The 27,096-nt window shown below is 45.2% G+C and overlaps 1 protein-coding gene across 1 annotated transcript in view; it reads left to right on the top strand.

Moving 5' to 3' along the window:
• The window catches only part of cog6 (component of oligomeric golgi complex 6), a 129,976-nt gene that overhangs the window by 29,162 nt on the left and 73,718 nt on the right, over positions 1–27,096 (top strand). The window contains 3 exon segments of the mRNA NM_001173877.1: positions 10,925–11,119; positions 12,801–12,871; positions 14,236–14,329. Of these exon segments, the coding sequence (NP_001167348.1) occupies positions 10,925–11,119; positions 12,801–12,871; positions 14,236–14,329 (360 nt within the window).

Here is a 27,096-nt window from a genome sequence, read left to right as displayed (position 1 = left end):
CCTTTCCCTACTTTTTGTTCACTTCATTTGACCAAGGCCCGCAGTGAGTTGGGTGCCATTTAGGACGAAGCTGAGATTGGGCTGTACCCTACCCTTCCAAACATTAGCTATCTATCCTTGCGTGTTTTGATGAGATGTCTTGGGTGCTTCAGTTCCGCTGCCAGAGAACTAATAAATGGTGAGGAGTGAAATTATGGATGTTTCTTGTCTCATACGTTAAAATTTCCCTTTGTCTTTCAATGGACATTTTTCCTGAATAAGTGAATCCTCTCTTCCTTGTTGTGGCGTGTGGGGCCCGTCTCTGGCCCGTCTCTGGCCCGTCTCTGGCCCGTCTCTGGCAGCTATAGAGGATACATTACCCTTCGCTAATAAACTGAGAGTGAGAGAGCACACACAAATATGCACACGTACCTTCTAGAAGTGGCCCCTCCCATGATAAATTCTAGTATGGGAGGGAGAGAAGTATCCCCTGTTCCGGGGCCTATGCCTCAGCAGGTTAAGGAATGTCTCATCGTTCCCAGACATGACATCCTAGAGAGAACCTCCACAGAAAGAGTCCTTAAACTGTACCTGACTGAAGGAAGTATTGGATGTCACAGAACAAAGCTGTGCGAAATAGCCTGAAGTCCAACTTTATGATGTAACATTAGAAAGATATAGACCTGGATGATGTAACAGCATAGAGCGATATAGACCCAGATGATCTAACATTAGAGAGATATAGACCAAGATGATGTAACATTAGAGAGATATAGACCCAGATGATGTGACATTAGAGAGATATAGACCCAGATGATGTAACATTAGAGAGATATAGACCCAGATGATGTAACATTAGAGAGATATAGACCCAGATGATGTAACATTAGAGAGATATAGACCCAGATGATGTTACATTAGAGAGATATAGACCCAGATGATGTGACATTAGAGAGATATAGACCCAGATGATGTAACATTAGAGAGATATAGACCCAGATGATGTAACATTAGAGAGATATAGACCCAGATGATGTAACATTAGAGAGATATAGACCCAGATGATGTAACATTAGAGAGATATAGACCCAGATGATGCAACATTAGAGAGATATAGACCCAGATGATGCGACATTAGAGAGATATAGACCCAGATGATGTAACATTACAGAGATATAGACCCAGATGATGTAACATTACAGAGATATAGACCCAGATGATGTAACATTAGAGAGATATAGACCCAGATGATGTAACATTAGAGAGATATAGACCCAGATGATTTAACATTAGAGATACAGACCCAGATGATGTAACATTAGAGAGATATAGACCCAGATGATGTAAAATTAGAGCGATATAGACCCAGATGATGTAACTATAGAGATATAGACCCAGATGATGTAACATTAGAGAGATACAGACCCAGATGATGTAACATTAGAGAGATATAGACCCAGATGATGTAACATTAGAGAGATATAGACCCAGATGATGTAACATTAGAGAGATATAGACCCAGATGATGTAACATTAGAGAGATATAGACCCAGATGATGTAACATTAGAGAGATATAGACCCAGATGGAACATTAGAGACATATAGACCCAGATGATGGAACATTAGGGAGATATAGACCCAGATGATGGAACATTAGGGAGATATAGACCCAGATGATGGAACATTAGGGAGATATAGACCCAGATGATGGAACATTACAGAGATATAGACCCAGATGTTGTAACATTAGAGAGATATAGACCCAGATGATGTAACATTAGAGAGATATAGACCCAGATGATGGAACATTAGAGATATAGACCCAGATGATGGAACATTAGAGAGATATAGACCCAGATGATGGAACATTAGAGAGATATAGACCCAGATGATGGAACATTAGAGAGATATAGACCCAGATGATGGAACATTAGAGAGATATAGACCCAGATGATGGAACATTAGAGATATAGACCCAGATGATGGAACATTAGAGAGATATAGACCCAGATGATGGAACATTAGAGAGATATAGACCCAGATGATGGAACATTAGAGAGATATAGACCCAGATGATGGAACATTAGAGAGATATAGACCCAGATGATGGAACATTAGAGAGATATAGACCCAGATGATGTAACATTAGAAATATAGACCCAGATGATGTTACATTAGAGAGATATAGACCCAGATGATGGTACATTAGAGAGATATAGACCCAGATGATGGTACATTAGAGAGATATAGACCCAGATGTTGTAACATTAGAGATATAGACCCAGATGATGTTACATTAGAGAGATATAGACCCAGATGATGTTACATTAGAGAGATATAGACCCAGATGATGTAACATTACAGAGATATAGACCCAGATGATGTAACATTAGAGATATAGACCCAGATGATGTAACATTAGAGATATAGACCCAGATGATGTAACATTAGAGATATAGACCCAGATGATGTAACATTAGAGATATAGACCCAGATGATGTAACATTAGAGATATATAGACCCAGATGATGTAACAGAGATATATAGACCCAGATGATGTAACATTAGAGATATAGACCCAGATGATGTAACATTAGAGATATAGACCCAGATGATGTAACATTAGAGATATAGACCCAGATGATGTTACATTAGAGAGATATAGACCCAGATGATGTTACATTAGAGAGATATAGACCCAGATGATGGTACATTAGAGAGATATAGACCCAGATGATGTAACATTAGAGAGATATAGACCCAGATGTTGTAACATTAGAGATATAGACCCAGATGATGTTACATTAGAGAGATATAGACCCAGATGATGTTACATTAGAGAGATATAGACCCAGATGATGTAACATTACAGAGATATAGACCCAGATGATGTAACATTACAGAGATATAGACCCAGATGATGTAACATTAGAGATATAGACCCAGATGATGTAACATTAGAGATATAGACCCAGATGATGTAACATTAGAGATATAGACCCAGATGATGTAACATTAGAGATATAGACCCAGATGATGTAACATTAGAGATATATAGACCCAGATGATGTAACAGAGATATATAGACCCAGATGATGTAACATTAGAGATATAGACCCAGATGATGTAACATTAGAGATATAGACCCAGATGATGTAACATTAGAGATATAGACCCAGATGATGTAACATTAGAGATATATAGACCCAGATGATGTAACATTAGAGAGATATAGACCCAGATGATGTAACATTAGAGATATAGACCCAGATGATGTGACTATAGAGATATAGACCCAGATGATGTAACATTAGAGAGATACAGACCCAGATTATGTAACATTAGAGAGATATAGACCCAGATGATGTAACATTAGAGAGATATAGACCCAGATGATGTAACATTAGAGAGATATAGACCCAGATGATGTAACATTAGAGAGATATAGACCCAGATGATGTAACATTAGAGAGATATAGACCCAGATGATGGAACATTAGGGAGATATAGACCCAGATGATGGAACATTAGGGAGATATAGACCCAGATGATGGAACATTAGGGAGATTTAGACCCAGATGATGGAACATTACAGAGATATAGACCCAGATGTTGTAACATTAGAGAGATATAGACCCAGATGATGTAACATTAGAGAGATATAGACCCAGATGATGGAACATTAGAGATATAGACCCAGATGATGGAACATTAGAGAGATATAGACCCAGATGATGGAACATTAGAGAGATATAGACCCAGATGATGGAACATTAGAGAAATAGACCCAGATGATGGTACATTAGAGAGATATAGACCCAGATGATGTAACATTAGAGAGATATAGACCCAGATGTTGTAACATTAGAGATATAGACCCAGATGATGTTACATTAGAGAGATATAGACCCAGATGATGTAACATTAGAGAGATATAGACCCAGATGATGTAACATTACAGAGATATAGACCCAGATGATGTAACATTAGAGATATAGACCCAGATGATGTAACATTAGAGATATAGACCCAGATGATGTAACATTAGAGATATAGACCCAGATGATGTAACATTAGAGATATAGACCCAGATGATGTAACATTAGAGATATATAGACCCAGATGATGTAACAGAGATATATAGACCCAGATGATGTAACATTAGAGATATAGACCCAGATGATGTAACATTAGAGATATAGACCCAGATGATGTAACATTAGAGATATAGACCCAGATGATGTTACATTAGAGAGATATAGACCCAGATGATGTTACATTAGAGAGATATAGACCCAGATGATGTAACATTAGAGAGATATAGACCCAGATGTTGTAACATTAGAGAGATATAGACCCAGATGATGTTACATTAGAGATATAGACCCAGATGATGTTACATTAGAGAGATATAGACCCAGATGATGTTACATTAGAGAGATATAGACCCAGATGATGTAACATTACAGAGATATAGACCCAGATGATGTTACATTAGAGAGATATAGACCCAGATGATGTTACATTAGAGAGATATAGACCCAGATGATGTAACATTAGAGATATAGACCCAGATGATGTAACATTAGAGATATAGACCCAGATGATGTAACATTAGAGATATATAGACCCAGATGATGTAACAGAGATATATAGACCCAGATGATGTAACATTAGAGATATAGACCCAGATGATGTAACATTAGAGATATAGACCCAGATGATGTAACATTAGAGATATATAGACCCAGATGATGTAACATTAGAGAGATATAGACCCAGATGATGTAACATTAGAGATATAGACCCAGATGATGTAACATTAGAGATATAGACCCAGATGATGTAACATTGGAGAGATATAGACCCAGATGATGGAACATTAGAGAGATATAGACCCAGATGATGTAACATTATGGAGATATAGACCCAGATGATGTAACATTAGAGAGATATAGACCCAGGTGATGTAACATTAGAGAGATATAGACCCAGGTGATGTAACATTAGAGAGATATAGACCCAGGTGATGTAACATTAGAGATATAGACCCAGATGATGTAACATTAGAGATATAGACCCAGATGATGTAACATTAGAGATATAGACCCAGATGATGTAACGTTATGGAGATATAGACCCAGATGATGTAACATTAGAGAGATATAGACCCAGATGATGTAACATTATGGAGATATAGACCCAGATGATGTAACATTACGGAGATATAGACCCAGATGATGTAACATTAGAGAGATATAGACCCAGATGATGTAACATTAGAGAGATATAGACCCAGATGTTGTAACATTAGAGAGATATAGACCCAGATGATGTAACATTAGAGAGATATAGACCCAGATGTTGTAACATTAGAGAGATATAGACCCAGATGATGCGACATTAGAGAGATATAGACCCAGATGATGTGACATTAGAGAGATATAGACCCAGATGATGTAACATTAGAGAGATATAGACCCAGATGATGTAACATTAGAGAGATATAGACCCAGATGATGTAACATTACGGAGATATAGACCCAGATGATGTAACATTAGAGAGATATAGACCCAGATGATGTAACATTAGAGAGATATAGACCCAGATGATGTAACATTATGGAGATATAGACCCAGATGATGTAACATTAGAGAGATATAGACCCAGATGATGTAACATTAGAGAGATATAGACCCAGATGATGTAACATTAGAGAGATATAGACCCAGATGATGTAACATTAGAGAGATATAGACCCAGATGTTGTAACATTAGAGAGATTGACCTTAGATGATGTAACATTAGAGAGATATAGACCCAGATGTTGTAACATTAGAGAGATAAAGACCCAGATGATGTAACATTAGAGAGATATAGACCCAGATGTTTTAACATTAGAGAGATATAGACCCAGATGATGTAACATTAGAGAGATATAGACCCAGATGTTGTAACATTAGAGAGATTGACCTTAGATGATGTAACATTAGAGAGATATAGACCCAGATGTTGTAACATTAGAGAGATAAAGACCCAGATGTTGTAACATTAGAGAGATATAGACCCAGATGATGTAACATTAGAGAGATATAGACCCAGATGATGTAACATTAGAGAGATATAGACCCAGATGATGTAACATTACGGAGATATAGACCCAGATGATGTAACATTAGAGAGATATAGACCCAGATGATGTAACATTAGAGAGATATAGACCCAGATGATGTAACATTAGAGAGATAAAGACCCAGATGATGTAACGTTAGAGAGATATAGACCCAGATGATGTAACGTTAGAGAGATATAGACCCAGATGATGTAACATTAGAGAGATATAGACCCAGATGTTGTAACATTAGAGAGATTGACCTTAGATATTGTAACATTAGAGAGATTGACCCAGATGTTGTAACATTAGAGAGATTGACCCAGATGTTGTAACATTAGAGAGATTGACCCAGATGTTGTAACATTAGAGAGATTGACCCAGATGTTGTAACATTAGAGAGATATAGACCCAGATGTTGTAACATTAGAGAGATATAGACCCAGATGATGTAACATTATGGAGATATAGACCCAGATGTTGTAACATTAGAGAGATATAGACCCAGATGTTGTAACATTAGAGAGAGATTGACCCAGATGTTGTAACATTAGAGAGATTGACCCAGATGTTGTAACATTAGAGAGATATAGACCCAGATGTTGTAACATTAGAGAGATATAGACCCAGATGATGTAACATTATGGAGATATAGACCCAGATGTTGTAACATTAGAGAGATATAGACCCAGATGATGTAACATTATGGAGATATAGACCCAGATGTTGTAACATTAGAGAGATATAGACCCAGATGTTGTAACATTAGAGAGATATAGACCCAGATATTGTAACATTAGAGAGATTGACCCAGATGTTGTAACATTAGAGAGATTGACCTTAGATATTGGTTTCCATAGAATGGTTCCAGACTTTCTCTCCTGAATTCAAAATGCAACTGATCTGGTGAAGTTATTTCCCCTATAACTCACTCTGCTGCAGGATATTACAAACGCCTCCAGCAATATTTAGATATTTAATAGCGTTGGAATAATTCAACATTTTGATTGACTAATATAGGCCTAAGGGTTTTATTTTTTTCAGATATAAACATAACATCAGGGTGACAGGTAGCCTAGTGGTTAGAGAGTTGGACTAGTAACCGAAAGGTTGCAAGATCGAATCCCCTGAGCTGACAAGGTACAAATCTGTCGTTCTGCCCCCTGAACAAGGCAGTTTAACCCACTGTTCCTAGACCGTCAATGAAAATAAGAATTTGTTCTTAACTGACTTGCCTAGTTAAATAAAGGTTAATTAAATAAAAAATATAAATAAATACCCATTGTGAATAAGTAAACTATCGTCTAGAAGACAACAGGGACACAGAGGAAGTTGTTTTCTGGTTGTGAAACATGCTATTAAGGGAAAAGGAAGCCTACACAATCACCAGATAATTAGAATTTCTCTGTTACGACGCTGTACGGTCCACGCTGTGGCTGAACCTAGACAGGGTGGCGATTTGGATTCGTAGAGCTGGGTAAGGGTTTCAGTGCAAGGGAGAGAAACAGGGAGGGAATGGGATAGAGAGGAAGAACGAGAGAGGGAATGGGATAGAGAGGAAGAACGAGAGAGGGAATGGGATAGAGAGAGAGGGAATGGGATATAGAGGAAGAACGAGAGAGGGAATGGGATAGAGAGAGAGGGAATGGGATATAGAGGAAGAACGAGAGAGGAAATGGGATAGAGAGGAAGAACGAGAGAGGAAATGGGATAGAGAGAGAGGGAATGGGATAGAGAGGGAATGGGATATAGAGGAAGAACGAGAGAGGAAATGGGATAGAGAGAGAGGGAATGGGATATAGACGGATTGTTAGGGAAAGAAGGGAGAAAAAGAGGGAGAGAAAGAGAAGCTGGGTGGTATGGACAGAGGGGGAGAGAGAGGGAGGCCCAGAGTTGTCATCATGGGCTGGACAGAGGGGGAGAGAGAGGGAGGCCCAGAGTTGTCATCATGGGCTGGACAGAGGGGGAGAGAGAGGGAGGCCCAGAGTTGTCATCATGGGCTGGACAGAGGGGGAGAGAGAGGGAGGCCCAGAGTTGTCATCATGGGCTGGACAGAGGGGGAGAGAGAGGGAGGCCCAGAGTTGTCATCATGGGCTGGACAGAGGGGGAGAGAGAGGGAGGCCCAGAGTTGTCATCATGGGCTGGACAGAGGGGGAGAGAGAGGGAGGCCCAGAGTTGTCATCATGGGCTGGACAGAGGGGGAGAGAGAGGGAGGCCCAGAGTTGTCATCATGGGCTGGACAGAGGGGGAGAGAGAGGGAGGCCCAGAGTTGTCATCATGGGCTGGACAGAGGGGGAGAGAGAGGGAGGCCCAGAGTTGTCATCATGGGCTGGACAGAGGGGGAGAGAGAGGGAGGCCCAGAGTTGTCATCATGGGCTGGACAGAGGGGGAGAGAGAGGGAGGCCCAGAGTTGTCATCATGGGCTGGACAGAGGGGGAGAGAGAGGGAGGCTCAGAGTTGTCATCATGGGCTGGACAGAGGAGGAGAGAGAGGGAGGCCCAGAGTTGTCATCATGGGCTGGACAGAGGGAGAGAGAGAGGGAGGCCCAGAGTTGTCATCATGGGCTGGACAGAGGGGGAGAGAGAGGGAGGCCCAGAGTTGTCATCATGGGCTGGACAGAGGGGGAGAGAGAGGGAGGCCCAGAGTTGTCATCATGGGCTGGACAGAGGGGGAGAGAGAGGGAGGCCCAGAGTTGTCATCATGGGCTGGACAGAGGGGGAGAGAGAGGGAGGCCCAGAGTTGTCATCATGGGCTGGACAGAGGGGGAGAGAGAGGGAGGCCCAGAGTTGTCATCATGGGCTGGACAGAGGGAGAGAGAGAGGCCCAGAGTTGTCATCGTGGGCTGGACAGAGGGGGAGAGAGAGGGAGGCCCAGAGTTGTCATCATGGGCTGGACAGAGAGAGAGAGAGAGGCCCAGAGTTGTCATCGTGGGCTGGACAGAGGGGGAGAGAGAGGGAGGCCCAGAGTTGTCATCATGGGCTGGACAGAGGGGGAGAGAGAGGGAGGCTCAGAGTTGTCATCATGGGCTGGACAGAGGGAGAGAAAGAGGGAGGCTCAGTGTTGTCATCATGGGCTGGACAGAGGGGGAGAGAGAGGGAGGCTCAGTGTTGTCATCATGGGCTGGACAGAGGGAGAGAGAGAGAGAGAGAGAGGCCCAGAGTTGTCATCATGGGCTGGACAGAGGGAGAGAAAGAGGGAGGCTCAGTGTTGTCATCATGGGCTGGACAGAGGGAGAGAGAGAGAGAGAGAGAGGCCCAGAGTTGTCATCGTGGGCTGGACAGAGGGAGAGAAAGAGGGAGGCCCAGAGTTGTCATCATGGGCTGGACAGAGAGAGAGAGAGAGGCCCAGAGTTGTCATCATGGGCTGGACAGAGAGAGAGAGAGAGGCCCAGAGTTGTCATCATGGGCTGGACAGAGGGAGAGAAAGAGGGAGGCTCAGTGTTGTCATCATGGGCTGGACAGAGGGAGAGAGAGAGAGAGAGAGAGGCCCAGAGTTGTCATCGTGGGCTGGACAGAGGGAGAAAGAGGGAGGCTCAGAGTTGTCATCATGGGCTGGACAGAGGGGGAGAGAGAGGGAGGCTCAGAGTTGTCATCATGGGCTGGACAGAGGGAGAGAGAGAGGGAGGCTCAGTGTTGTCATCATGGGCTGGACAGAGGGAGAGAGAGAGGGAGGCCCAGAGTTGTCATCATGGGCTGGACAGAGGGGGAGAGAGAGGGAGGCCCAGAGTTGTCATCATGGGCTGGACAGAGGGGGAGAGAGAGGGAGGCCCAGAGTTGTCATCATGGGCTGGACAGAGGGAGAAAGAGGGAGGCTCAGAGTTGTCATCATGAACTGGAGAGAGAGAGAGAGAGAGAGAGAGAGAGAGAGAGAGAGAGAGAGAGAGAGAGAGAGAGAGAGAGAGAGAGAGAGAGAGAGAGAGAGAGAGAGAGAGGCCCAGAGTTGTCATCATGGGCTGGACAGAGGGAGAAAGAGGGAGGCTCAGAGTTGTCATCATGGGCTGGACAGAGGGAGAAAGAGGGAGGCTCAGAGTTGTCATCATGGGCTGGACAGAGGGAGAGAGAGAGAGAGAGGCCCAGAGTTGTCATCATGGGCTGGACAGAGGGAGAAAGAGGGAGGCTCAGAGTTGTCATCATGGGCTGGACAGAGAGAGAGAGAGAGGCCCAGAGTTGTCATCGTGGGCTGGACAGAGGGAGAAAGAGGGAGGCTCAGAGTTGTCATCGTGGGCTGTGACAGAGTTCTCTCCCTGACTAGGGTGGTTGCCATGGTTCCTATTGTGCGGATGGAAGCCACAGGGATAGGGTCATGTCCCAAATGGCACCCCATTCCCTACACAGGGTCAAAAGCAGTGCACTATGAGCCCTGGTCGAAAGTAGTGCCCTAAGGGATGGACCTGCTCTTTTTGTCGTTGCTGATAGTGGCCCAGACTTGGCCAGAAACCTTCTCTGTATCGTGTTGCACTTTCCCTATTCCCATTATTCCTTTGTTTTTTGTCCTGAATGTTGTGCTCCGTCTCAGTCACTGTTTCACCTCCAGCCAGTCTCTAAAGGTTGTGCTGCTATGAACGGAGCGTGACTGCCACCTAGTGTTAGTTTGAAACATTACACCCCTTTGGTCACACTTGACTCATTCTCTTTCTTTCTCTGTTTCCTCGATCCCAGAGTGTGCAGGCTTTTGTCCAGCCAGAACTAATCAACTGTGATCATCAAGGCCCACCCCCTGATTTAGCCCAGCGGAACCAGATGTGTTAAGGCTGGGCTGAAACTAAAGCCTGCAGACACACACACACCCTATTTTTTTTTTACTAAAGTCTAAAATTGTTATCTCTTCCCAGTCATCGTCTGGAGGTGCGATCCCAGGTTGCTCAGGCCTTCCTGTCTAAGTTCCAGCTGTCCTCTGAAGAGATGGACACACTACGAGGGGCAAGAGACGCACCCGTCACGGAGGACTTCTTCAAGGCTCTGAGCAGAGTGAAGAACATCCATGAAGACGTCAGGATTCTCCTGAGGACCAACCAGCAGACTGCAGGGTGAGAGACAAACTGTATCTACACTGCCATCGGAAAGTATTCAGAACCCTTGACTTTTTCCACATTTTGTTACATTACAGCCGTATTCTAAAATGAATTAAATTTTGTTTTTTTTATACCTCAATCTATACACAACACCCCGTAGTGACAAAGCAAAAACAGGTTTTCATAAATGTTTGATAATTTATTAAAAATAAAAAACTGAAATGATCATTTTTACGTAAGTATTCAGAAAATTTACTCAGTACTTTGTTGAAGCACCTTTGGCAGTGATTACAGCCTCGAGTCTTCTTGGGTATGATGCTACAAGCTTGGCACACCTGTATTTGGGGAGTTTCTCCCATTCTTCTCTGCAGATCCTCTCAAGCTCTGTCAGGTTGGATGGGGAGCTTCACTGCACAGAAATGTTTAGGTCTCTCCCGAGATGTTCGATCGGGTTCAAGTCTGGCCCACTCAAGGACATTCAGAGACATGTCCCGAAGCCACTCCTGCATTGTCTTGGCTGTGTGCTTAAGGTCATTGTCCTGTTGGAAGGTGAACCTTCGCCCCAAGTCTGAGGTCCTGAGCGCTCTGGAGCAGGTTTTCATCAAGGATCTCTGTACTTTGCTCCGTTCATCTTTCCCTCAATCCTGACTAGTCTCCCAGTCCCTGCCGCTGAAAAACATTCCCACAGCATGATGCTGCTGCCTCCATGCTTCACCGTGGGGATGGTGCCAGGTTTCCTCCAGATGTGACGCTTAGCCAAAGGCCAAAGACTTCAATCTTGGTTTCATCAGACCAGAGAATCTTGTTTCTCATGGTCTGAGAGTCTTTAGGTGCCTTTTGGCAAACTCCAAGCAGGCTGTCATGTGCCTTTTACTGAGGAGTGGCTTCTGTCTGGCCACTCTACCATAAAGGCCTGATTGGTGGAGTGCTGCAGAGATGGTTGTCCTTCTGGAAGGTTCTCCCATCTCCACAGAGGAACTCTAGAGGTCTGTCAGAGTGACCATCGGATTCTTGGTCACCTCCCTGACCAAGGCCCTTCTCCCCTGATTGCTCAGTTTGGCCGGGCGGCCAGCTCTAGGAAGAGTCTTGGTGGTTCCAAACTTCTTCCATTTAAGAATGATGGAGGCCACTGTGTTCTTGGGGACCTTCAATGCTGCAGAAATGTTTTGGTACCCTTACCCAGATCTGGGCCTCAACACAATCCTGTCTTGGAGCTCTACGGACAATTCCTTCGACCTCGTGGCTTGGTTTTTGCTCTGACATGCACTGTCAACTGTGGGACCTTATATAGGCAGGTGTGTGCCTTTCTAAATAATGTCCAATCAATTGAATTTACCACAGGTGGACTCCAATCACGTTGTAGAAACATCTCAAGGATGATCAATGGAAACAGGAAGCACCTGAGATCAATTTCGAGTCTCATAGCAAAGGGTCTGAATACTGATGTAAATAATGTATTTATTTCTTTTACTTTGAATAAATTAGCTAAAATTTCTAAACCAATTTTTGCTTTGTCATTTTGTGTATTGTGTGTAGATTGCTGAGGATTTATTTAATCCATTTTAGAATAAGACTGTAACGTAACAAAATGTGGAAAACGTCAAGGTGTCTGAATACTTTCCGAATACACCGTATGTGAAACTCAATTGTAATATGCCTTTTCTTATTCCAGTTGTTAAATGTGTCTTCCATCCAGGCTGGACATTATGGAGCAGATGGCTGTTTTACAGGAGACGTCCTACGAACAGCTCTACCGCTGGACACAGAGTGAGCACTCATTCATCTCGACGCTAACGTGTTCACTTAGTCTCCCATTGACATCGATGCTAACGTGTTCACTTAGTCTCCCATTGACATCGATGCTAACGTGTTCACTTAGTCTCCCATTGACATCGATGCTAACGTGTTCACTTAGTCTCCCATTGACATCGATGCTAACGTGTTCACTTAGTCTCCCATTGACATCGACGCTAACGTGTTCACTTAGTCTCCCATTGACATCGATGCTAATGTGTTCACTTAGTCTCCCATTGACATCGACGCTAACGTGTTCACTTAGTCTCCCATTGACATCGATGCTAACGTGTTCACTTAGTCTCCCATTGACATCGATGCTAACGTGTTCACTTAGTCTCCCATTGACATCGATGCTAATGTGTTCACTTAGTCTCCCATTGACATCGATGCTAACGTGTTCACTTAGTCTCCCATTGACATCGACGCTAACGTGTTCACTTAGTCTCCCATTGACATCGACGCTAACATGTTCACTTAGTCTCCCATTGACATCGACGCTAACATGTTCACTTAGTCTCCCATTGACATCGATGCTAACGTGTTCACTTAGTCTCCCATTGACATCGATGCTAACGTGTTCACTTAGTCTCCCATTGACATCGATGCTAACGTGTTCACTTAGTCTCCCATTGACATCGATGCTAACGTGTTCACTTAGTCTCCCATTGACATCGATGCTAACGTGTTCACTTAGTCTCCCATTGACATCGATGCTAACGTGTTCACTTAGTCTCCCATTGACATCGATGCGTGACCAAGGTAGGATTCACCACATATTGCGAGATTTAGCATTTAACTACTGACACATCCTAATCTCTGTCTGTCTGTCTGTCTGTCTGTCTGTCTGTCTGTCTGTCTGTCTGTCTGTCTGTCTGTCTGTCTGTCTGTCTGTCTGTCTGTCTGTCTGTGTCTGTGTCTCTCTCTCTCTCTCTCTGTGTCTGTCTCTCTCTCTGTGTCTCTGTCTCTCTCTCTGTGTCTCTGTCTGTCTGTCTGTCTGTCTGTCTGTCTGTCTGTCTGTCTGTCTGTCTGTCTGTCTGTCTGTCTGTCTGTCTGTCTCTCTCTGTCTCTCTCTCTCTCTCTGTCTCTCTCTCTCTGTCTCTCTGTCTCTCTCTCTCTGTCTCTGTCTGTCTGTCTCTCTCTCTGTGTCTCTGTCTGTCTGTCTCTGTCTCTGTCTGTCTCTGTCTGTCTCTGTCTGTCTCTCTCTGTCTCTCTCTCTCTCTCTGTGTCTCTCTCTGTGTCTCTCTCTCTGTGTCTCTCTCTCTCTCTCTCTCTCTCTCTCTCTCTCTCTCTCTCTCTCTCTGTCTCTCTGTCTCTCTCTCTCTCTGTCTCTCTAGATGAGTGCCGTGGTCTGACCCAGGAGTCCTGTGACATTAGTCCAGTGCTTAGTCAGGCTATGGAGGCCTTGCAGGACCGCCCTGTTCTCTACAAGTAAGCACCACACACACCTTTTACATATATATATATATATATGAAATCATTTGTGCACTTGATTAAAAAGCAACATTGTGCTGCTCTGTTTGTGGATTTATCAAAGGCCTTTGATTCAGTTGATCATGAATTGTTGCTAGCTAGACTCAGAAACATTAGTCTCAGTGAAGGGGCAGTAAATTGGTTTAGGAACTAATCTTTCTGACAGAACACAATGTGTTACATTACAAATGACAATCACAAGTCTAGCTTTCTAGAGATTAATAGAGGTGTGCTCCAGGGTTCCATTTTAGCTCCTGTGTTGTTCTCAATGATTATTAATGATTTGGGAAATGGGATGCAACCAGCAAAGTCACATCTATATGCAGATGATCCAGTCATATATTCATGTGCTCCTTCTCTGGTTCAGGCTGTTGAAGAGCTCCCAGACTGCTTTTCAGTCACTGCAGGCCTCCCTTTATGGCCTCAAACTGGTCTTGAATGTAGAAAAATAAATAAATGCATGACCTTTACCAGAGCTAGAACTCATTGTCACATCTGGCGGCTTATTGGAAAAGTGTCTTCCTACAAATACCTAGGTATTTGGTTGGATGACAAGCTGTCCTTTAAAGTTCATGTGGATTATCTTGTGACAAAGCTTCAATTGAAAATGGGTTTTTATTTTTGTAATAAGGCTTGCTTCCCGCTTATGGCTAGAAAGAAGCTTGTTCAGCCCACTTTTCTCTCTGTAATTAATTATGGTGACTTGTTGTATATGCATGTAGCCTCCTCTGTCTTATAGACACTGGACTCTGTTTATCATACAGCCTCCTCTGTCTTATAGAGACTGGACTCTGTTTATCATACAGCCTCCTCTGTCTTATAGAGGCTGGACTCTGTTTATCATACAGCCTCCTCTGTCTACCAGAGACTGGACTCTGTTTATCATACAGCCTCCTCTGTCTACCAGAGACTGGACTCTGTTTATCATACAGCCTCCTCTGTCTTATAGAGACCGGACTCTGTTTATCATACAGCCTCCTCTGTCTACCAGAGACTGGACTCTGTTTATCATACAGCCTCCTCTGTCTTATAGAGACTGGACTCTGTTTATCATACAGCCTCCTCTGTCTTACAGAGACTGGACTCTGTTTATCATACAGCCTCCTCTGTCTACCAGAGACTGGACTCTGTTTATCATACAGCCTCCTCTGTCTTACCAGAGACTGGACTCTGTTTATCATACAGCCTCCTCTGTCTTATAGAGACTGGACTCTGTTTATCATACAGCCTCCTCTGTCTACCAGAGACTGGACTCTGTTTATCATACAGCCTCCTCTGTCTTATAGAGACCGGACTCTGTTTATCATACAGCCTCCTCTGTCTACCAGAGACTGGACTCTGTTTATCATACAGCCTCCTCTGTCTTATAGAGACTGGACTCTGTTTATCATACAGCCTCCTCTGTCTTATAGAGACTGGACTCTGTTTATCATACAGCCTCCTCTGTCTACCAGAGACTGGACTCTGTTTATCATACAGCCTCCTCTGTCTTATAGAGACTGGACTCTGTTTATCATACAGCCTCCTCTGTCTTATAGAGACTGGACTCTGTTTATCATACAGCCTCCTCTGTCTACCAGAGACTGGACTCTGTTTATCATACAGCCTCCTCTGTCTACAGAGACTGGACTCTGTTTATCATACAGCCTCCTCTGTCTACCAGAGACTGGACTCTGTTTATCATACAGCCTCCTCTGTCTACCAGAGACTGGACTCTGTTTATCATACAGCCTCCTCTGTCTTACAGAGACTGGACTCTGTTTATCATACAGCCTCCTCTGTCTTATAGAGACTGGACTCTGTTTATCATACAGCCTCCTCTGTCTTATAGAGACTGGACTCTGTTTATCATACAGCCTCCTCTGTCTACCAGAGACTGGACTCTGTTTATCATACAGCCTCCTCTGTCTACCAGAGACTGGACTCTGTTTATCATACAGCCTCCTCTGTCTTACAGAGACTGGACTCTGTTTATCATACAGCCTCCTCTGTCTACCAGAGACTGGACTCTGTTTATCATGCAGCCTCCTCTGTCTACCAGAGACTGGACTCTGTTTATCATACAGCCTCCTCTGTCTTACAGAGACTGGACTCTGTTTATCATACAGCCTCCTCTGTCTTATAGAGACTGGACTCTGTTTATCATACAGCCTCCTCTGTCTTATAGAGACTGGACTCTGTTTATCATACAGCCTCCTCTGTCTTATAGAGACTGGACTCTGTTTATCATACAGCCTCCTCTGTCTTATAGAGACTGGACTCTGTTTATCATACAGCCTCCTCTGTCTTATAGAGACTGGACTCTGTTTATCATACAGCCTCCTCTGTCTACCAGAGACTGGACTCTGTTTATCATACAGCCTCCTCTGTCTACCAGAGACTGGACTCTGTTTATCATACAGCCTCCTCTGTCTCACAGAGACTGGACTCTGTTTATCATACAGCCTCCTCTGTCTACCGGAGACTGGACTCTGTTTATCATGCAGCCTCCTCTGTCTACCAGAGACTGGACTCTGTTTATCATACAGCCTCCTCTGTCTTACAGAGACTGGACTCTGTTTATCATTCAGCCTCCTCTGTCTTATAGAGACTGGACTCTGTTTATCATACAGCCTCCTCTGTCTACCAGAGACTGGACTCTGTTTATCATACAGCCTCCTCTGTCTACCAGAGACTGGACTCTGTTTATCATACAGCCTCCTCTGTCTACCAGAGACTGGACTCTGTTTATCATACAGCCTCCTCTGTCTTATAGAGACTGGACTCTGTTTATCATACAGCCTCCTCTGTCTACCAGAGACTGGACTCTGTTTATCATGCAGCCTCCTCCGTCTACCAGAGACTGGACTCTGTTTATCATACAGCCTCCTCTGTCTTACAGAGACTGGACTCTGTTTATCATACAGCCTCCTCTGTCTACCAGAGACTGGACTCTGTTTATCATACAGCCTCCTCTGTCTTACAGAGACTGGACTCTGTTTATCATACAGCCTCCTCTGTCTACCAGAGACTGGACTCTGTTTATCATACAGCCTCCTCTGTCTTATAGAGACTGGACTCTGTTTATCATACAGCCTCCTCTGTCTTATAGAGACTGGACTCTGTTTATCATACAGCCTCCTCTGTCTACCAGAGACTGGACTCTGTTTATCATACAGCCTCCTCTGTCTACCAGAGACTGGACTCTGTTTATCATACAGCCTCCTCTGTCTTACAGAGACTGGACTCTGTTTATCATACAGCCTCCTCTGTCTTATAGAGACTGGACTCTGTTTATCATACAGCCTCCTCTGTCTACCAGAGACTGGACTCTGTTTATCATACAGCCTCCTCTGTCTTACAGAGACTGGACTCTGTTTATCATACAGCCTCCTCTGTCTACCAGAGACTGGACTCTGTTTATCATACAGCCTCCTCTGTCTACCAGAGACTGGACTCTGTTTATCATACAGCCTCCTCTGTCTTATAGAGACTGGACTCTGTTTATCATACAGCCTCCTCTGTCTTATAGAGACTGGACTCTGTTTATCATACAGCCTCCTCTGTCTACCAGAGACTGGACTCTGTTTATCATACAGCCTCCTCTGTCTTACAGAGACTGGACTCTGTTTATCATACAGCCTCCTCTGTCTTACAGAGACTGGACTCTGTTTATCATACAGCCTCCTCTGTCTACCAGAGACTGGACTCTGTTTATCATACAGCCTCCTCTGTCTACCAGAGACTGGACTCTGTTTATCATACAGCCTCCTCTGTCTACCAGAGACTGGACTCTGTTTATCATACAGCCTCCTCTGTCTACCAGAGACTGGACTCTGTTTATCATACAGCCTCCTCTGTCTACCAGAGACTGGACTCTGTTTATCATACAGCCTCCTCTGTCTTATAGAGACTGGACTCTGTTTATCATACAGCCTCCTCTGTCTTATAGAGAGTGGACTCTGTTTATCATACAGCCTCCTCTGTCTACCAGAGACTGGACTCTGTTTATCATACAGCCTCCTCTGTCTTATAGAGACTGGACTCTGTTTATCATACAGCCTCCTCTGTCTTATAGAGACTGGACTCTGTTTATCATACAGCCTCCTCTGTCTTACAGAGACTGGACTCTGTTTATCATACAGCCTCCTCTGTCTACCAGAGACTGGACTCTGTTTATCATACAGCCTCCTCTGTCTTATAGAGACTGGACTCTGTTTATCATACAGCCTCCTCTGTCTTACAGAGACTGGACTCTGTTTATCATACAGCCTCCTCTGTCTTATAGAGACTGGACTCTGTTTATCATACAGCCTCCTCTGTCTTATAGAGACTGGACTCTGTTTATCATACAGCCTCCTCTGTCTTATAGAGACTGGACTCTGTTTATCATACAGCCTCCTCTGTCTACCAGAGACTGGACTCTGTTTATCATACAGCCTCCTCTGTCTACCAGAGACTGGACTCTGTTTATCATACAGCCTCCTCTGTCTTACAGAGACTGGACTCTGTTTATCATACAGCCTCCTCTGTCTACCAGAGACTGGACTCTGTTTATCATACAGCCTCCTCTGTCTACCAGAGACTGGACTCTGTTTATCATACAGCCTCCTCTGTCTTACAGAGACTGGACTCTGTTTATCATACAGCCTCCTCTGTCTTATAGAGACTGGACTCTGTTTATCATACAGCCTCCTCTGTCTTATAGAGACTGGACTCTGTTTATCATACAGCCTCCTCTGTCTACCAGAGACTGGACTCTGTTTATCATACAGCCTCCTCTGTCTTATAGAGACTGGACTCTGTTTATCATACAGCCTCCTCTGTCTTATAGAGACTGGACTCTGTTTATCATACAGCCTCCTCTGTCTACCAGAGACTGGACTCTGTTTATCATACAGCCTCCTCTGTCTACCAGAGACTGGACTCTGTTTATCATACAGCCTCCTCTGTCTTATAGAGCGGGACTCTGTTTATCATGCAGCCTCCTCTGTCTACCAGAGACTGGACTCTGTTTATCATACAGCCTCCTCTGTCTTATAGAGCGGGACTCTGTTTATCATGCAGCCTCCTCTGTCTACCAGAGACTGGACTCTGTTTATCATACAGCCTCCTCTGTCTACCAGAGACTGGACTCTGTTTATCATACAGCCTCCTCTGTCTTATAGAGACTGGACTCTGTTTATCATACAGCCTCCTCTGTCTACCAGAGACTGGACTCTGTTTATCATACAGCCTCCTCTGTCTTATAGAGACTGGACTCTGTTTATCATACAGCCTCCTCTGTCTTATAGAGACTGGACTCTGTTTATCATACAGCCTCCTCTGTCTTATAGAGACTGGACTCTGTTTATCATTCAGCCTCCTCTGTCTTATAGAGACTGGACTCTGTTTATCATACAGCCTCCTCTGTCTTATAGAGACTGGACTCTGTTTATCATACAGCCTCCTCTGTCTACCAGAGACTGGACTCTGTTTATCATACAGCCTCCTCTGTCTACCAGAGACTGGACTCTGTTTATCATACAGCCTCCTCTGTCTACCAGAGACTGGACTCTGTTTATCATACAGCCTCCTCTGTCTTACAGAGACTGGACTCTGTTTATCATACAGCCTCCTCTGTCTTACAGAGACTGGACTCTGTTTATCATACAGCCTCCTCTGTCTTATAGAGACTGGACTCTGTTTATCATACAGCCTCCTCTGTCTTATAGAGACTGGACTCTGTTTATCATACAGCCTCCTCCGTCTACCAGAGACTGGACTCTGTTTATCATACAGCCTCCTCTGTCTACCAGAGACTGGACTCTGTTTATCATACAGCCTCCTCTGTCTACCAGAGACTGGACTCTGTTTATCATGCAGCCTCCTCTGTCTTATAGAGACTGGACTCTGTTTATCATACAGCCTCCTCTGTCTAACAGAGACTGGACTCTGTTTATCATACAGCCTCCTCTGTCTACCAGAGACTGGACTCTGTTTATCATACAGCCTCCTCTGTCTACCAGAGACTGGACTCTGTTTATCATACAGCCTCCTCTGTCTACCAGAGACTGGACTCTGTTTATCATACAGCCTCCTCTGTCTACCAGAGACTGGACTCTGTTTATCATGCAGCCTCCTCTGTCTTATAGAGACTGGACTCTGTTTATCATACAGCCTCCTCCGTCTACCAGAGACTGGACTCCCGGTCTGCTAGGTGGTTGCTATGTTACCATACCTGGTCTGCTAGGTGGTTGCTATGTTACCATACCCGGTCTGCTAGGTGGTTGCTATGTTACCATACCCGGTCTGCTAGGCGGTTGCTATGTTACCATACCCGGTCTGCTAGGAGGTTGCTATGTTACCATACCCGGTCTGCTAGGTGGTTGCTATGTTACCATACCTGGTCTGCTAGGTGGTTGCTATGTTACCATACCTGGTCTGCTAGGTGGTTGCTATGTTACCATACCCGGTCTGCTAGGCGGTTGCTATGTTACCATACCCGGTCTGCTAGGAGGTTGCTATGTTACCATACCCGGTCTACTAGGTGGTTGCTATGTTACCATACCTGGTCTGCTAGGAGGTTGCTATGTTACCATACCCGGTCTGCTAGGTGGTTGCTATGTTACCATACCTGGTCTGCTAGGTGGTTGCTATGTTACCATACCTGGTCTGCTAGGCGGTTGCTATGTTACCATACCCGGTCTGCTAGGCGGTTGCTATGTTACCATACCCGGTCTGCTAGGCGGTTGCTATGTTACCATACCCGGTCTGCTAGGTGGTTGCTATGTTACCATACCTGGTCTGCTAGGTGGTTGCTATGTTACCATACCTGGTCTGCTAGGTGGTTGCTATGTTACCATACCCGGTCTGCTAGGCGGTTGCTATGTTACCATACCCGGTCTGCTAGGAGGTTGCTATGTTACCATACCCGGTCTGCTAGGTGGTTGCTATGTTACCATACCTGGTCTGCTAGGAGGTTGCTATGTTACCATACCCGGTCTGCTAGGTGGTTGCTATGTTACCATACCTGGTCTGCTAGGTGGTTGCTATGTTACCATACCTGGTCTGCTAGGCGGTTGCTATGTTACCATACCCGGTCTGCTAGGCGGTTGCTATGTTACCATACCCGGTCTGCTAGGCGGTTGCTATGTTACCATACCCGGTCTGCTAGGCGGTTGCTATGTTACCATACCCGGTCTGCTAGGTGGTTGCTACTTAAAGTCCCCAGGACGTTCACAGTATTAGGCAAGACTGCCTTCTCTTCTTGTGCACCAGAGGCATGGAATAGTCTACAATCCCTGCTTCGTCTAGATATGTTAGTGCCCCTGAATGAATTTAAAATATTGATGGGAGACTCTGTTACAGAGGAGTGTAAATGCTTTTTTTAGGCCTGATCATGTTGTATTGTTGTATGTTGTAATGTATTGATTGTTGCTGCCTTCTTGGCCAGGTCTCCCTTGAAAAAAAGACTCTGGGTCTCAATGGGCTTTTCCTGGTTAAATAAAAATATATACTTTTATTTGTAGATTTTCAAATTTGAGAACATAGAGACATTGACAACAATACGACATCCCCAGGCCTTAATCCTCCCTCCCTCCCTCCCTCCCTCCCTCCCTCCCTCCCTCCCTCCCTCCCTCCCTCCCTCCCTCCCTCCCTCCCTCCCTCCCTCCCTCCCTCCCTCCCTCCCCAAGTTGCCGAATTGCCACCTAAGTCCACTTATATCACTGCGTTCTTAACAACCTAACTAACCATTACTAAAATTCTATTTGATCAAATAAGCCTCCAGTAGAAAATAAGACATTACATTTTTTCGTTGACCAAATTCGACACTCATTGACTTGCATCCCAAAATTCGTTACCTCGTGGGGTGGGGTGGAGTAAACACTCTCTCTTCGCCTCTTCCTCTCTGCCACGACTCACCATCACCACCAGCCTTTTGACAACCACTGAAGATGCAGTTCTCTGTCAGGTCCACATGGGGGCACACTTTTCCCATAATGGTCCTGTATGTATTCTGTTCAGCTTCTGAGTACACCAAAGATAATCATTACAACACAGAGAGATTCGTGTGACTGTTAACAGTACACCAGAGATAATCATTACAGCACAGAGAGATTCGTGTGACTGTTAACAGTACATCAGAGATGATCATTACAACACAGAGAGATTCGTGTGACTGTTAACAGTACACCAGAGATTTACATTTACATTTAAGTCATTTAGCAGACGCTCTTATCCAGAGCGACTTACAAAATGGTGCATTCACCTTATGATATCCAGTGGAACAACCACTTTACAATAGTGCATCTAAATCTTTTAAGGGGGGGGTTAGAAGGATTACTTTATCCTATCCCAGGTATTCCTTGAAGAGGTGGGGTTTCAGGTGTCTCCGGAAGGTGGTGATTGACTCCGCTGTCCTGGCGTCGTGAGGGAGCTTGTTCCACCATTGGGGTGCCAGAGCAGCGAACAGTTTTGACTGGGCTGAGCGGGAACTGTGCTTCCTCAGAGGTAGGGGGGCCAGCAGGCCAGTGGTGGATGAACGCAGTGCCCTTGTTTGGGTGTAGGGCTGATCAGAGCCTGAAGGTATGGAGGTGCCGTTCCCTTCACAGCTCCGTAGGCAATCACCATGGTCTTGTAGCGGATGCGAGCTTCAACTGGAAGCCAGTGGAGAGAGCGGAGGAGCGGGGTGACGTGAGAGAACTTGGGAAGGTTGAACACCAGACGGGCTGCGGCGTTCTGGATGAGTTGTAGGGGTTTAATGGCACAGGCAGGGAGCCCAGCCAACAGCGAGTTGCAGTAATCCAGACGGGAGATGACAAGTGCCTGGATTAGGACCTGCGCCGCTTCCTGTGTGAGGCAGGGTCGTACTCTGCGAATGTTGTAGAGCATGAACCTACAGGATCGGGTCACCGCCTTGATGTTAGTGGAGAACGACAGGGTGTTGTCCAGGATCACGCCAAGGTTCTTAGCACTCTGGGAGGAGGACACAAGGGAGTTGTCAACCGTGATGGCGAGATCATGGAACGGGCAGTCCTTCCCCGGGAGGAAGAGCAGCTCCGTCTTGCCGAGGTTCAGCTTGAGCTGGTGATCCGTCATCCACACTGATATGTCTGACAGACATGCAGAGATGCGATTCGCCGCCTGGTTATCAGAAGGGGGAAAGGAGAAGATTAATTGTGTGTCATCTGCATAGCAATGATATGAGAGACCATGTGAGGATATGACAGAGCCAAGTGACTTGGTGTATAGCGAGAATAGGAGAGGGCCTAGAACAGAGCCCTGGGGGACACCAGTGGTGAGAGCGCATGGTGCGGAGACAGATTCTCGCCACGCCACCTGGTAGGAGCGACCTGTCAGGTAGGACGCAATCCAAGCGTGGGCCGCGCCGGAGATGCCCAACTCGGAGAGGGTGGAGAGGAGGATCTGATGGTTCACAGTATCACAGGCAGCAGATAGGTCTAGAAGGATGAGAGCAGAGGAGAGAGAGTTAGCTTTAGCAGTGCGGAGAGCCTCCGTGACACAGAGAAGAGCAGTCTCAGTTGAATGCCCAGTCTTGAAACCTGACTGATTAGGATCAAGAAGGTCATTCTGAGAGAGATAGCAGGAGAGCTGGCCAAGGACGGCACGTTCAAGAGTTTTGGAGAGAAAAGAAAGAAGCGATACTGGTCTGTAGTTGTTGACATCGGAGGGATCGAGTGTAGGTTTTTTCAGAAGGGGTGCAACTCTCGCTCTCTTGAAGACGGAAGGGACGTAGCCAGCGGTCAAGGATGAGTTGATGAGCGAGGTGAGGTAGGGGAGAAGGTCTCCGGAAATGGTCTGGAGAAGAGAGGAGGGGATAGGGTCAAGTGGGCAGGTTGTTGGGCGGCCGGCCGTCACAAGACGCGAGATTTCATCTGGAGAGAGAGGGGAGAAAGAGGTCAAAGCACAGGGTAGGGCAGTGTGAGCAGGACCAGCGGTGTCGTTTGACTTAGCAAACGAGGATCGGATATCGTCAACCTTCTTTTCAAAATGGTTGACGAAGTCATCCGCAGAGAGGGAGGAGGGAGGGGGAGGAGGATTCAGGAGGGAGGAGAAGGTAGCAAAGAGCTTCCTAGGGTTAGAGGCAGATGCTTGGAATTTAGAGTGGTAGAAAGTGGCTTTAGCAGCAGAGACAGAAGAGGAAAATGTAGAGAGGAGGGAGTGAAAGGATGCCAGGTCCGCAGGGAGGCGAGTTTTCCTCCATTTCCGCTCGGCTGCCCGGAGCCCTGTTCTGTGAGCTCGTAGTGAGTCGTCGAGCCACGGAGCAGGAGGGGAGGACCGAGCCGGCCTGGAGGATAGGGGACAGAGAAAATCAAAGGATGCAGAAAGGGAGGAGAGGAGGGTTGAGGAGGCAGAATCAGGAGATAGGTTGGAGAAGGTTTGAGCAGAGGGAAGAGATGATAGGATGGAAGAGGAGAGAGTAGCGGGAGAGAGAGAGCGAAGGTTGGGACGGCGCAATACCATCCGAGTAGGGGCAGAGTGAGAAGTGTTGGATGAGAGCAAGAGGGAAAAGGATACAAGGTAGTGGTCGGAGATTTGGAGGGGAGTTGCAATGAGATTAGTGGAAGAACAGCATCTAGTAAAGATGAGGTCAAGCGTATTGCCTGCCTTGTGAGTAGGGGGGGAAGGTGAGAGGGTGAGGTCAAAAGAGGAGAGGAGTGGAAAGAAGGAGGCAGAGAGGAATGAGTCAAAGGTAGACGTGGGGAGGTTAAAGTCACCCAGAACTGTGAGAGGTGAGCCATCCTCAGGAAAGGAACTTATCAAGGCGTCAAGCTCATTGATGAACTCTCCAAGGGAACCTGGAGGGCGATAAATGATAAGGATGTTAAGCTTGAAAGGGCTGGTAACTGTGACAGCATGGAATTCAAATGAGGAGATAGACAGATGGGTCAGGGGAGAAAGAGAGAATGTCCACTTGGGAGAGATGAGGATTCCAGTGCCACCACCCCGCTGGCTCGATGCTCTAGGGGTATGTGAGAACACGTGGGCAGACGAAGAGAGAGCAGTAGGAGTAGCAGTGTTATCTGTGGTAATCCATGTAATCCAAGAGATAATCATTACAGCACAGAGAGATTCGTGTGACTGTTAACAGTACATCAGAGATAATCATTACAACGCAGAGAGATTCGTGTGACTGTTAACAGTACACCAGAGATAATCATTACAGCACAGAGAGATTCGTGTGACTGTTAACAGTACACCAGAGATAATCATTACAGCACAGAGAGATTTGTGTGACTGTTAACAGTACACCAGAGATAATCATTACAACACAGAGAGATTCGTGTGACTGTTAACAGTACATCAGAGATAATCATTACAACACAGAGATTCGTGTGACTGTTAACAGTACATCAGAGATGATCATTACAACACAGAGAGATTCGTGTGACTGTTAACAGTACACCAGAGATAATCATTACAGCACAGAGAGATTCGTGTGACTGTTAACAGTACACCAGAGATAATCATTACAGCACAGAGAGATTCGTGTGACTGTTAACAGTACATCAGAGATAATCATTACAGCACAGAGAGATTCGTGTGACTGTTAACAGTACACCAGAGATAATCATTACAGCACAGAGAGATTCGTGTGACTGTTAACAGTACACCAGAGATAATCATTACAACACAGAGAGATTCGTGTGACTGTTAACAGTACACCAGGGGTTCCTGACTCATGGCCTCCTGGTCCAACTATACGCATGCATATATCCTGTGTTTTTATTCATTGTTATAACATGTTTTCTTACGGCGGTCACGCCTCCCTTCCTCTCCTTATCCCCTGTCCTTCCTGCCCTCCCTCCCTCCCTCCCTCCCTCCCTCCCTCCCTCCCTCCCTCCCTCCCTCCCTCCCTCCCTCCCTCCCTCCCTCCCTCCCTTCCTCTCTGTATCCTCTGTCCTCCCTTTTTGTCCCTCCTTCCCTCTCTCTGTCTCTCCCACGTTCCTCAGCCAAGGCCAGGGGATGTGGGAGTGCTAGACTGGTGTTCCTGTTATACACCCCCTCCTGTCCCCCCCCCCCCCCCCCTCCCCTTCCCTCCTCCCTGACTGGCAGCAACAATGTTTAGCTACTGTTTAGTCTAACAGGGTTGTCTTCGCCCCCCCTAACGAGCCATAACATTAACACACCTCTTAGACAGACAGACACATGGACAGTGTTGTCTGTCTGTCTACCTTGACCTCCACACACACACACACACACACACACACACACACACACACACACACACACACACACACACACACACACACACACACACACACACACACACACACATACACACACACACACACACACACTGTCTTGTGCTCTTCTCACAGGTGTGTTGTGTTTTCTCTCATCCCTATTCCCCTGGTTGGCACATAGCAACACAGAGCACCAGTACTATAGCAACAGTAGTATAGCAACATGAATATATACCAGTAGTATAGTAACAGTATTATAGTAACAGTAATATAGCAGCAGTAGTACAGCAACAGTAATATATACCAGTAGTATAGTAACAGTACTATAGCAACATGAATATATACCAGTAGTATAGTAACAGTACTATAGCATCATTAATATATACCAGTAGTATAGTAACAGTACTATAGTAACAGTAATATATACCAGTAGTATAGTAACAGTACTATAGCATCATTAATATATACCAGTAGTTTAGTAACAGTACTATAGCATCATTAATATATACCAGTAGTATAGTAACAGTACTATAGTAACATTAATATATACCAGTA

This window comes from Salmo salar, chromosome 20 (assembly GCF_965601325.2).
Source record: "Salmo salar chromosome 20, fSalSal1, whole genome shotgun sequence".
Classification (NCBI taxonomy): domain Eukaryota; kingdom Metazoa; phylum Chordata; class Actinopteri; order Salmoniformes; family Salmonidae; genus Salmo; species Salmo salar.
The sequence above is the reverse complement of the archived record's forward strand: the minus strand, read 5'-3'. Positions and strand labels throughout refer to the sequence as shown.